Below are 12386 nucleotides of genomic sequence, written 5' to 3' on the forward strand. Positions count from 1 at the left end.
AAAGTTTCCCTAGCATGAAATTATATTATTTAAGATAAGTTTTATGATTTACACAGTTTGGTCCATGGGAAGAATAATTTGTAATTTGATGTTTTTATTAACTTTGAATGTATTAATTTTGTACTTCACATGTTATTCTGAAGTTTTGTAGAGTTGACCTGTAATGAGTTTTTGCAACATTTTCCTTGAGGTAGTGAGGCACTTGTAGTGATTCCTATTTTGGCTCATTAAATATGCATTTCATATTCTCATAGAAAGCTGCATGTTAGGTGTTCCCTGGTGACCACAGGGTATGGCTGTCCACTGCCCAGCGTGCCTTCAGCGTCCAGCCAGCATGCTACTATACACAAGTCTTTGCTTGGCTTGTACTTGCATGTTTGTTTTTTTTCTCTTCTTTTTTTTTTTCTTTTTTATTTCTTTTCTGTTCTTGCCCTTTGATTCAATTTACTCAAGGTTGCATTCATAACTAATGGTTTGTAACAAGATGAGCAGTTTGAGAACTTACTTAATTTCTTTAGATCCCACCTTCCTTGATGGCAAATCACTCATGTATAATCAACTTATATTGATTCCAACAGTATTGTTGTGGTAATTTCTTGTAAATTTATAAATACACTTTATGGCTGTGTATTCACTTAATAGCTGATCTTTTCAAGCATAGCCATGCTTATCATGGTACGTATGTCGTTAAAGCTATTAGAAAATGTGATGACTGCAAACATTAATATTTCTTTTTCCTTCCTTTTCTCGGTGCTGTCGTTGTCCTCCCATCACTCCACCTTGGGCTGTGTTACTTCTTGAACACTGAAATTCTTCTAAACCCACAATTAATTTTCAATGCCATTCAATAAAACTGGGCCTCTGCTTCAACATGAAAAAAATGTCATACTTATGTGGTACATCTTAATTTTCAAATTATTGTCTGAATACATCTCATCTCCATAATACAACACTTCATTGTAATGCACCGAAAATTTCACTACACGTACTGTGCCGTGCATTCGTGGCGGTGATTTTGGTGACTGTTAATGCTCTGTGGTCAATGATATTATAATGGGAATTTTTGAAAACTGATGCAACACCATACATGACTGCTATTATGAAACCCGGATGTGAACTTCCCATGGACCAACAGTTCATCAGTTACTGAGTAGCCAGTCAGCATTAATGTTTCTCACCATGGGGGGTTGCACAGGAGCAACAAGTTACTATGCAGGGAGCAGTTTGAGCTCCTCAACACTAGTCAGATCTCCTGGGGATTCCTTGGTTGATGTCCCAGGAGGTTCTGGGGCCATGGTGAGGAAGAGGAGTCAGCTCATACCAAGGGACTCTGGTTCATCTCTAGGCTCGGAGTCATCCGTCACCCCATCCTGTGCAATGCACCATAGTCACACTTATTCAACTGGTGAGCAAACTATAAGAACAAACCATTGCTAGGTGATTAGACTTAGCTACCGACCATTTTGGAAATGTATTTTGTTTTTCTAGGAAAATATTTTAACTAAATTTGTTATATGTACATAGTTTGTATAATACAGTACTTGTGAAAGTAAATAAAAACTATTATTCAAAATTTTAAAAAACCTTGTGATATTTTTCCAATTTCTTTTGAAAGTGGTAACTATAAGTACTGAAATGTTGCATGTGCTAGGTATAAAGAAAATCAAGATAATATTACATATTTGAGGGAGGATGTTCATAGAGTCTGGAAAAAAAATATATATTCTCCTTTAATTTCCCGTAACTTATTAGATTTCTAGTACTATTTGAATTATTAGAAGAGTATACCCTGAAGACTTACAAAAGTGCACCATACCTTGTGATCCACCAGGTCTGATACACCACACGCTGGACAGGGAGAGCATGCGGCGGGTGTCCAGCACTGGTAGCATCGGCTGCATCTCGCCTGCCGATCAGGATCATTTAAAGGACCTCCAAGATTCCTCAGCTGAAGAGACTGATACATCTGGGTATGCTTTGGAGGGCAGCTCCTTCACCATGGGGGGAAGGTAAGCATCACAAGAGGATAGTTTTATTTCTCATTATGGATGAAAATGTGTAGTAGACTTAAAGAATGCTGATTGGTGTGTGTGGGTGATAAAAAGATGAAGGACTTCAACATTCTACTTTGTGTTTTATGAGAGACTTCATTCCAAAGCTAGCAAATTTGGTTATTGTTTATTTGTAGTATTAATGTAAATGACCAGATTTTGATTATCATAGAAAGTGGCATAATTCAATATGATAAATCCAAAATTCATTCATACCTACTTTCATTATTGTGTTTCACAACTCTAATAATTTTTTACTGAAAAATAAATAAATGTTTGTATACAAGTATGTTAATTTTGTAGAGTTCATTAAAATTTCAATATCGATTTACTGGAAGTAGTTACATATTTACAAGACCCTAAATACAGATGTAGGAATCATGGTGTAATGCACTTGCTACTTTCATGCATCACAAACATCATAAACATTATCAAGTTTGCTACAGAACACAACAAGTATTCATTTTCACTGTAGTCCCTCACATCTCACCATCATAAGTTTGTTATATATATACTTATAGGGTAGTTTATAACAAAGAAAGTCATTATGTCAGAAAGGCTTTCAAAATGAGTTATGAATAAAAGTTGAGGTATTGAAGATTTAGGTATCATATTTTGAGACATGTTTGAAATGTTGTCTTTGTATGAGTAGTCTCCAATATTTGATTTTATGAAGTGTTGAATCTTGATTGATGATTTTTCTTATTATTTCCTAATGCATTCATCCATTTCATCCACTAGCATAAGGAACAAGGGACCCAAGAAAAGGTTGGTTAGAAACTTTTGATTTTTCTGTTCACATATTCTCATTTGCAGTTAGGGTGGGCCATTAGGTTAAACACATGAGCATGCCCTCCTTTTCTCTCTCTCTCTCTCTCTCTCTCTCTCTCTCTCTCTCTCTCTCTCTCTCTCTCTCTCTCTCTCTCTCTCTCTCTCTCTCTCTCTCTCTCTCTCTCTCTCTCTCTCTCTCTCTCTCTCTCTAAAAGTGAAGGATTCCATTCATTGCAACATCTCAATTTTTTCCCAATAAACATCTTGCCCAAAAATGTCAATTTGTGGACCTCCTTTACTTAAAACCCTATATTGCCAAATAGCCTTTATTGCCTAGTTATAAAGGTTGTTGATTCATTTCACAAAAGACTGCTTTTGTGGTACACTGGCTGTCTTGTGTGACCCGATGCCTATCACCCACAGCCATGTGTCCAGCCCACAGCCATGTGTCTAGCTCTAACTAATGTCAATTAGCCTTTGTTTCTCTTGACATCTCATCATGCTATTCATTTTTTACTGAGGATGCTATTCCAGCATTAAGTAATTTGTACATAAACTGCTTTTCATTTATAAATCAGTTCAATCTAAAGTTTTAGACTACCTATGTATTGTAGTAGATATTGTTTTGCATGTAAAAATGTAACTGAAGAAAGGCTAAGTGTTAAAAGCTTGGAGCCTTTACTTAAGAGCTTAATATTCCCACACACACACACACACACACACACACACACACACACACACACACACACACACACACACACACACACACACACACAATAATGTCCAGTGAAGGTAAACATAAACTGTAGCCTGTTGTTTGAGCCATCAGCTGGTTTGTTTACTCTCGCAACATGGCGGAGAGAACTCGGGTTCGAATCAGACTTCACAGGGTTTCAAGGAATAATGGAGAAGAGCTTAATGTGAAGAAAATTCTGTTAGAAGGTAAAATTGAAAAATGTTTGAAAAGTATGAGGGCCTGGAAACGAGTTATGACAATGTAAAGAGACTGTGCCGATATGAAGAAGGAAAATGCAGCACTGAAAGAGGAAGTTAAGCTAATTAAAGTGAATTGCGAAAAATGTGGAGAATCTCTAGGAAAAGTGATGGAGAAGCAGGCTGAATGGAAAAAGTCAGGAAGTGGAAAGAAAGGAGGTAAATTACAAAGTTGCAAGTCTGGAAAAGGAAATCAAAGAGTCAGGGAGAAAACTTTGGGCCTTGCTGAAATTATAGATCAACAGATCATAGAAGAGAAGATAGCTGAGAAAGTGGTGAAGGTTATTAAGTCAAATGAGACATTGGTGAGGGAAACTGTAGACAAAAAGAGATGTGTGGTGATATTTGGTGTGGAGGAGGATAAGACACCGAGTAAAATGGAGAGAGAAAAACATAAAAAGGTGATAAATAATATCATTAATGTGGTGCAAGAGGAGGAAAAGACCTAGTACAAGAAATAGAGGACTTCCATAGAATTGGAAAGTTCACAAGAGAAGGTATGAGGCCAATAAGAATCAAACTTAAGTCACAAAAGGATGTAGATGAATTGGTGGAGAAGTCATGGAGGCTAGCCCAGCAGGAAACAACAAGGAAGATTTGGTTGAGAAGAGATCTCGGTGAAAAGGAAAGAGAAATGTTAAATGAGTTGAGAAAGGAGGCTTTGAAAAAAAATGAAGAGAGGACAGAAGAGGAGAAGAAAGAGTTTTTCTGGAGAATCTTGGATATGAGACTGAGGAAGTGGTTCATAACCCAGAAAAGTACAGCAAGAAAGGACTAAAGAAACTTACATATGAGCGAAATGTAATGTATTCCAACATAAATGGAGTGATATCGGGATTTTAGAACTCAACGATTACTTGAGGGACAAGAACCCAGATATTGTGGGTCTTACTGAAACAAAACTGAGAGAGGAGAAGACCTGATGAAGGTTGGAGAAGGAAATATAACGTTTGGAAAAGAAATAGAGTAGGTAAGATGGGAGGAGGAGTGATGTTGCTGGTTAAAAAGATATAAAGGTGGATCAAGTGAAAAAGGTATGGGAAAGGCAGAAGTGCTAAAGATCAGAGCAGAAACTAATGAAGGAAAAAGAGGCACTACATAGTGGTGTACGTACCACCTAAGACAAATGCATGGTCAGTACAGGAATATGAAGAAATGATAAGTGATACAGGAACATGTCTGGAAGAAATGTTGGGTGGCTGTGAACGAACTATAATGATGGGAGATTTTAATTGTAAAGAGGTGTGTTGGGAGGACTGGTCAATGGAAGGATCAGAGACAACATGGGGAAATACACTATTGACACTGGCAATGGAAAATGTGTTAACTCAGTGGGTCAAAGAAGATACTAGGTTTGGAGGAGAGGGAGCATCGTCAAGACTGGACTTGGTCTTTAGTACAGAGCCAATGGTCATTGAGGAGATGAGGGTGGAGTGCCCTTTAGCAAAGAGTGATCATGCAGTTTTGGAGTTCAAGGTGATAGACGAAGAGAAATCTAGAAGAAATGAAGAATATAAAGTGGGAAGATGGAATTATGCCAAGACAGATTTTGGAAACCTAAAGAAATTCTTTCAAGAGACAAATTGGATGAAATTCAAGAGTGCTAAGGAGCAAATGAAAAGTGGAAGGAATTTATAAAAATATACAAAGAAGGTGAGAAAAATTTGTACCAATAAGACAACATAGAGAAGTTGGAAAGCAGGACTGGTTTAACGATAGATGTGAAAAGGCTAGAACAAGAAAAGAGGATGCATGGAAGAGGTGGAGAAGGAAAAGACGGATTAAGCAGTGGGAAAGTTACAAAAGAGCAAGAAATGAATATGTGTTGATTAGAAGAGAAGAAAGAAAGAAACAAGAAAAGGATATAATTGATAAATGTAAAGACCAACCAAGGCTTTTTACAGACATGTGAACAACAACATCAAAAATAGAGAAAGTATTGAAAGTTTAGAAGTAAATGGAGTATGCAGTGAAGATCCCAGGAAATGGCAGAGGCTATGAATGGATGCTTTCGGAAGGTATTCACAAAGGAGACTGCTTTTGACAAACCACTGGTAATGGAACAGAAAGGGATTATGAAGGAGTTTCAAGTAACTGTGGAGGAGATCAAGAACATGATGGGGAGTTTAGAAGTGAGAAAAGCTGTGGGACCTGATGGGGTATCAGGATGGATTTTAAGAGAATGCAGGAGCAATTGGCAGAAAAAGTTTGTGAAGTAATTGATGCCTCATTAAGGGAAGGTGTAGTGCCCCAAGACTGGAAAAGAGCTAACATTGTCCCAATCTATAAATCAGGTAACAAGAGAGACCCATTGAACTATAGACCAGTGTCACTTACAAGTGTGGTAGCTAAGATGTGTGAGAGGGTGGTGAAGAATAGATGGACAGACTTCTTGGAGAAAATGACATACTTTGTGAGTGTCAATTTGGTTTTAGGAAAGGGCGTTCATGCACGACAAACCTGATATGTTACTATTCGAGGGTGATAGATGTAATACAGGAAAGAGATGGTTGGGCTGATGGAATATATCTGGATTTAAAAAAGGCCTTTGATAAGGTACCACACCAGAGACTGATCTGGAAACTTGAAATGGTAGGAGGAGTGCATGGCAGTTTACTAAAATGGATGGAAGACTTTTGGTAGGAAGAGAAATGAGAACAATAATTAAGGACAGACCATCAGAATGGGGATTGGTGGAGAGTGGAGTTCCACAGGGATCAGTGTTGGCACCAGTAATGTTCGCAGTCTACATAAATGACATGGTGGATGGGGTGTCCAGTTATGTGAGCCTATTTGCAGACGATGCAAAATTGTTAAGAAAAGTGAGATGTGACAAAGATTGCGAACTACTCCAGGAAGACTTGGACAGAATATGGAAATGGAGCTGTACATGGCAAATGGAGTTCAACACGACAAAATGCAAGAAAATAGAGTTTGGCAAGAGTGAAAGAAGAATCAGGAGTATGTACAAGATAGGAAATGAAGACATAAAACCAGTCATGAAGAAAAAGACCTTGGGGTGACAATTACCAATGACCTATCGCCAGAGAGACATATAAACAAAATAATTGGAGAAGTATTGAACTTATTGAGGAACATAAGAGTGGCGTTCAGATATCTAGATGAAGAAATGATGAAGAAAATAATTACTGCAATGATAAGACCGAGGCTTGAATATGCAACAATACAGTGGGCTCGAACTTAAAGAAACACATAAGGAAACTAGAGAAAGTACAGAGGGCTGCAACAAAATGGTGCCTGACTTAAGAGATTTGACTTATGAAGACAGACTGAAAAGAATGCAACTTCCAACCCTGGAAAACAGAAGAGAAAGGGGAGACCTGATAGCAATATACAGAGTGATGATTGGCATGGAAAAATGGATAGGGAAGATCTGTGTATGTGGAATGGAAGAATGTCGAGAGGGCATGGGAAAAACTAAAATGGCCACTTATAGGAGAGATGTGAAAAATATAGCTTCCTCATAGAAGGGTGGAAGCATGGAATAGTTTAGACGTGGAAGTGGTCAACGCAAGGAATATTCATGATTTTAAGAAAAGCTGGACATTAATAGATATGGAGACGGGACAACACGAGCATAGCTCTTTTCCGTATGTTACAATTAGGTAAATACAATTAGGTAAATACACACACACACACACACACACACACACACACAGTGGAGCACAATTGAGACACAGATGTCAATGATCTGTTCACCTAGCAGTAAGTATATGTAACAGGAGTTGTGGCCTGTGTTGTGAGTGTGTGTGGTCTCAGTGGTCTCAGATCAATATTATAAATAAGATGTGAAAGATGAATGAATTAAACACACACACACACACACACACACACACACACACACACACACACAACAGACATGAGAGTAGTGAAGGAATGAAAGCTGATGATGGCTATGCTGGTGAGGGTGAGATGAGATTCAAGGCTTCAATGACACGACTACTTCATTACTAAAGAGAGTGTTAAATATTGAATATAAACTAGATAAATTGATAAAGGAGAATATGGAAATGAAAGTGAATGAAGAACAGGATAAAGAGTTTATAAAACTGAGAGAAAGGATAAAAAAAGTGGAAGAAAACAAAGCTAGGCTAAGAGCGGAAAACGAAGAACTAAAAAAGAAATTAGCTAATTACAAAAAGCAGATGGAAGAAGGACTCGGTAAAGCCGAGAAAGAAAAAGAGAAGCTGAAAGATCTAGTAAACAAGGAAGAGGAAAGAGTACAAAACGTGATTAAAAAAGAAGTACAAGCATGGAGAGTCCAAGATAAGAAAGATAAGGCTGATTTTCAGGAGGTGATTCAAGAACAACTTAAAGAAAAGAAGAAGAAAATATGACAAGCAAAATGGTAGGAGTCCTCAAGACAAAAGAAAATTTAGTTAGAGAAATTGCAGAAAAAAAAGAAGAGTGTAGTCATATTTGGAATAAAAGAAAAAAATATAAAATATAGACCAAAAGAGAAAAGAAGAAATGAAATCAGTCAAAGACCTACTGAAGAATCTAAACAACGAAGATAGGCAGAACTTGGAAGAGGAAGTAGAAGAAATAAACAGAATGGGACCATATCAAGAAGGAAAAACAAGACCAATTAAAATACTAAAATCACAAGCAGCAACAGAAGAAATATTATACAGAACAACAAAACTTAGAGAAACAGAAGGCTGCAAGGATATCTATATAAAGAAAAATAGAAATGAGGAAGAAAGAAAGAGATACAATGAACTGGCAGCAGCAGTAAGGGAAAAGAATAATGAAAGGTCAGAAGAGGAGAAGAAGGCATTTTTTTGGAGAATTCTAGGAGACAGGATAAGGAAATGGTATATAAACGAGAAGGAAGAGAAAAAGTGGAACAAGTTTAACTAAAAATGATAAAGGCAAAAGACTAAAAATGATGTATACGAACATAGACGGGGTTTTATCAAGTAAACTAGAATTAAGAGATTACATAAAGAAAGAAAATCCAGATATTGTATGCCTGGCTGAAACAAAACTAAATAAGGCAATCAAAATAGACTTAGATAATAGGTATAATGTATGGAGAAGAGACAGAGTGGCTAAAGGAGGAGGAGGAGTCATGATTATGTTAAGGAAGGAGATAGTGAAAAATGAAATGGAATGTGGGGAACGAAAAGCAGAAGTATTGTATATTAAGATGCATATTAATAAAAAAGAGTTAACAATCATTGTAACATATGTCCCACCAAAAACAAATTCATGGACCAATCAAGAATATAAAGACATGATAGATGACACAATAAGGAGTCTAACGAGAATCGTTAAAGAAAGGAGAAAAGTGATATTAGTAGGAGATTTCAACTGTAAAGAAGTGGACTGGGAAAATTATGAAAGTGGTATGGGGAAGAAGCCTGGGAGAAAGATTCTTGAACCTAATGATAGACAATATGATGGACCAGAGAGTAAAGGAATGCACAAGATTCAGAGGAAACGACGAGCCGAGATTGGACCTAGTTTTACAAGGGTATACAAATGAATGATGATATAAGATATAAGTGCCCATTGGGAAAGAGTGACCATGCAATATTAGAAATAGATATAGAAGAGGAAAGGAAGATAGAGACGATTCATACAAAGGAGACCGATTAAATTACAGAAAGGCTGATATTGAGAATCTCAAGAACTATTTTAAAACGTAGACTGGGAGGAGATGGAAAACTCAGAGACAATGCAAGACAAATATAACTTATTTTTGGAAATATACAAAACAGGAGTCAGGGAATATGTCCCAAAATATAGACCTAAAGAAGAAGGAAAGAAAGATTGGTTTAATGCAAGGTGTGCTAGGGCAAAGGAGAAAAGAGATGGAGCATGGAAAAGGTGGAGGAGAAATAGAAATCCAGTAAATAAGGAAAACTTCAAAGCAGCGAGAAATGAATATGTTAAGGTGAGGAAGGAAGAGGAAAAGAACTTGAAAAGACATTGTCGAAAAATGTAAGGAGCAACCAAAATTGTTCTATAGATTCATAAATGGAAAAATTAGGCAAAAAGAAACAATAGAAAGGTTAAAAGGAGAGAACGGGATGGTGGAAGACCCAAAAGTATGGCAGAACTATTAAATAAAAATTCCAGGAGGTCTTTACTAAGGAATCCAAATTTGAGAGGCCACAGGGTAATAGAGAGACAATCTATATGAAAGAGATTAAAGTAACCAAGCTTGAAATAAAAGAGTTAATGAAGGAACTGGATGAAGAGAAGGCAATGGGACCAGATGAAGTCTCAGGCAGAATACTGAAAGAATGTAGGGAAGAACTAGCAAGTCCTATATACAACATCATAAAATGCTCAATAGAAAATGGAACAGTACCAGTAGAATGGAAAAGAGCTGAGGTGGTTCCCATATATAAGAGCGAAGGAAGGAAGAACCTTTAAATTACAGACCAGTATCACTAACTAGTGTAATATGCAAGATGTGTGAAAGAATAATAAAGAAACAATGGATCGAGTTCCTTGAAGACAACAAATTAATATCAAATAGCCAATTTGGTTTTAGAAAAGACGGTCTTGTGTAACTAATTTATTGAGTATCTATTCTAGAATAGTTGATAGAGTACAAGAGAGAGGGATGGGTTGACTGCATTTATTTGGATTTAAAAAAGGCATTTGACAAAGTGCCACATGCAAGATTACTATGGAAGTTAGAGGAGAAGGGTGGCTTAAAAGGAAGCACATTGAGATGGATAGAAAATTATTTGAGGGGGAGAGAAATAAGGACGGTAGTTAAAGATATGAAGTCCAAGTGGAGAGCAGTAGAAAGCGGAGTGCCACAGGGGTCAGTATTGGCACCAATACTTTTCCTCATTTATATTAACGACATGCCAGAAGGAGTGAACAGCTACATAAATCTGTTTGCAGATGATACGAAACTGTGCAGAGTTATAAAGCAAAAGGAGGATTGTGAAATACTGCAAGAAGACCTAAATAAGATCTGGGAATGGAGTAAGAAGTGGGAAATGGAATTCAATGTGAACAAAAGCCATGTCATGGAAATGGGAAAGAGTGAAAGACGACCTGTGGGAATCTATAAGATGGGAGATGGAGTAGAACTGGAGAAAGTTAAAAGGAAAAGGACTTAGGAGTGACGATGGAAGAAAACAATCAACCAGTAAGCCATATTGATAGAATTTTTAGAGAAACATATAATTTGCTAAGGAATATTGGAGTAGCATTTCACTACATGGACAAAGAAATGATGAAGAAATTGATAAGTACTATAATAAGACCCAGATTGGAATATGCAGGAGTAGTGTGGACCCCTCATAAAAGAAACACATAAGGAAATTGGAGAGGCTACAAAAATGGCTACAAGAATGGTTCCAGAATTTGAAGGGATGACATATGAGGAGAGACTAAAGGCTATGGATCTACCAACCCTGGAACAAAGAAGGGAGAGAGGAGACCTGATACAAGTTTATAAATTGATCAACGGAATGGACCAAGTGGATAATGAGAAACTGATCCTGAGAGAAGAATATGACATCCAAGCACAAGATCGCATAGTAAAAAGCTGAGAAAAGGAAGATGTCTGAGAGATATTAAAAAATATAGTTTCCCGCAGAGATGTATTGAGACGTGGAACAGTTTAAATGAAGTAGTGTCTGCAACGAGTGTGCATACTTTTAAAGTAAGATTGGATAAGTGTAGATATGGAGACGGGGCCACACGAGCATAAAGCCCAGGCCCTGTAAAACTACAACTAGGTAAATACACACACACACACACACACACATATATATATATATATATATATATATATATATATATATATATATATATATATATATATATATATATATATATATATATATATATATATATATATATATATATATATATATATATATATATATATATATATATATATATATATATATATATATATATATATATATATATATATATATATATATATATATATATATATATATATATATATATATATATATATATATATATATATATATATTTTGCAAATTGCGCAGTCATTTTAGAAAATGACCAAAATGTCTGTCAGTATACAAAATGCCCAAATAATTATGGTCATTTTGTAAAATAACCATTATTCAACATTAAAGACAAAGTATGCAAGAAGTGGCTATTGCCGATTTGATGGGGCATGGTCAGGGGATCAGTAAGTGCAGCTGTACCCAGTCATGTCGAAACAGATGCTGCAAATGCTTAAAAAACGAATTACAGGCAACCCCTGCTTAATGAAGGTTCACACTATGAAATTTCGTTATGACGAAGGTTTGACGAAGGTTTCATTTTACTACCATCTGCTTGTTTAACAAACACTAAACTCGCTTTAATGAAGTTTTATCCAGGTATTTTTTTCCAAGTTTGAAACCCTCGCTGTATCATGCAAGCCGACAGGCTTTTGAATACACCAGCGCCTTTCATGGACAACACGCACACCACTCATTCCCCCTAGTTCAAAACAATAACAACAGCGTCAGCAGCAGCTCGTCTTCCCTTGCTCAACTTACCACCAAAACGCCCTGCAATGTTGCCTAGCGTTGCTAAGAAGACCAGGAA

The 12386-nt window shown here is 36.6% G+C and overlaps 1 protein-coding gene across 20 annotated transcripts in view; it reads left to right on the forward strand.

Moving 5' to 3' along the window:
* LOC123515927 (stromal interaction molecule homolog) overlaps positions 1 to 12386 on the forward strand; it is a 116484-nt gene that overhangs the window by 86492 nt on the left and 17606 nt on the right. For 11 of the 20 annotated variants that reach the window (XM_045274834.1, XM_045274844.1, XM_045274831.1 and 8 more), the window contains 3 exons: positions 1136 to 1405; positions 1832 to 2009; positions 2793 to 2819. In XM_045274834.1, coding sequence (XP_045130769.1) covers positions 1136 to 1405; positions 1832 to 2009; positions 2793 to 2819 — 475 coding nt within the window. The remainder of the gene's footprint in view (positions 1 to 1135; positions 1406 to 1831; positions 2010 to 2792; positions 2820 to 12386) is intronic. The other 9 variants (XM_045274848.1, XM_045274838.1, XM_045274847.1 and 6 more) reach the window with 3 other exon arrangements.

The sequence above is a fragment of the Portunus trituberculatus genome, chromosome 40 (assembly GCF_017591435.1).
Source record: "Portunus trituberculatus isolate SZX2019 chromosome 40, ASM1759143v1, whole genome shotgun sequence".
NCBI classification, from domain to species: Eukaryota; Metazoa; Arthropoda; class Malacostraca; order Decapoda; family Portunidae; genus Portunus; species Portunus trituberculatus.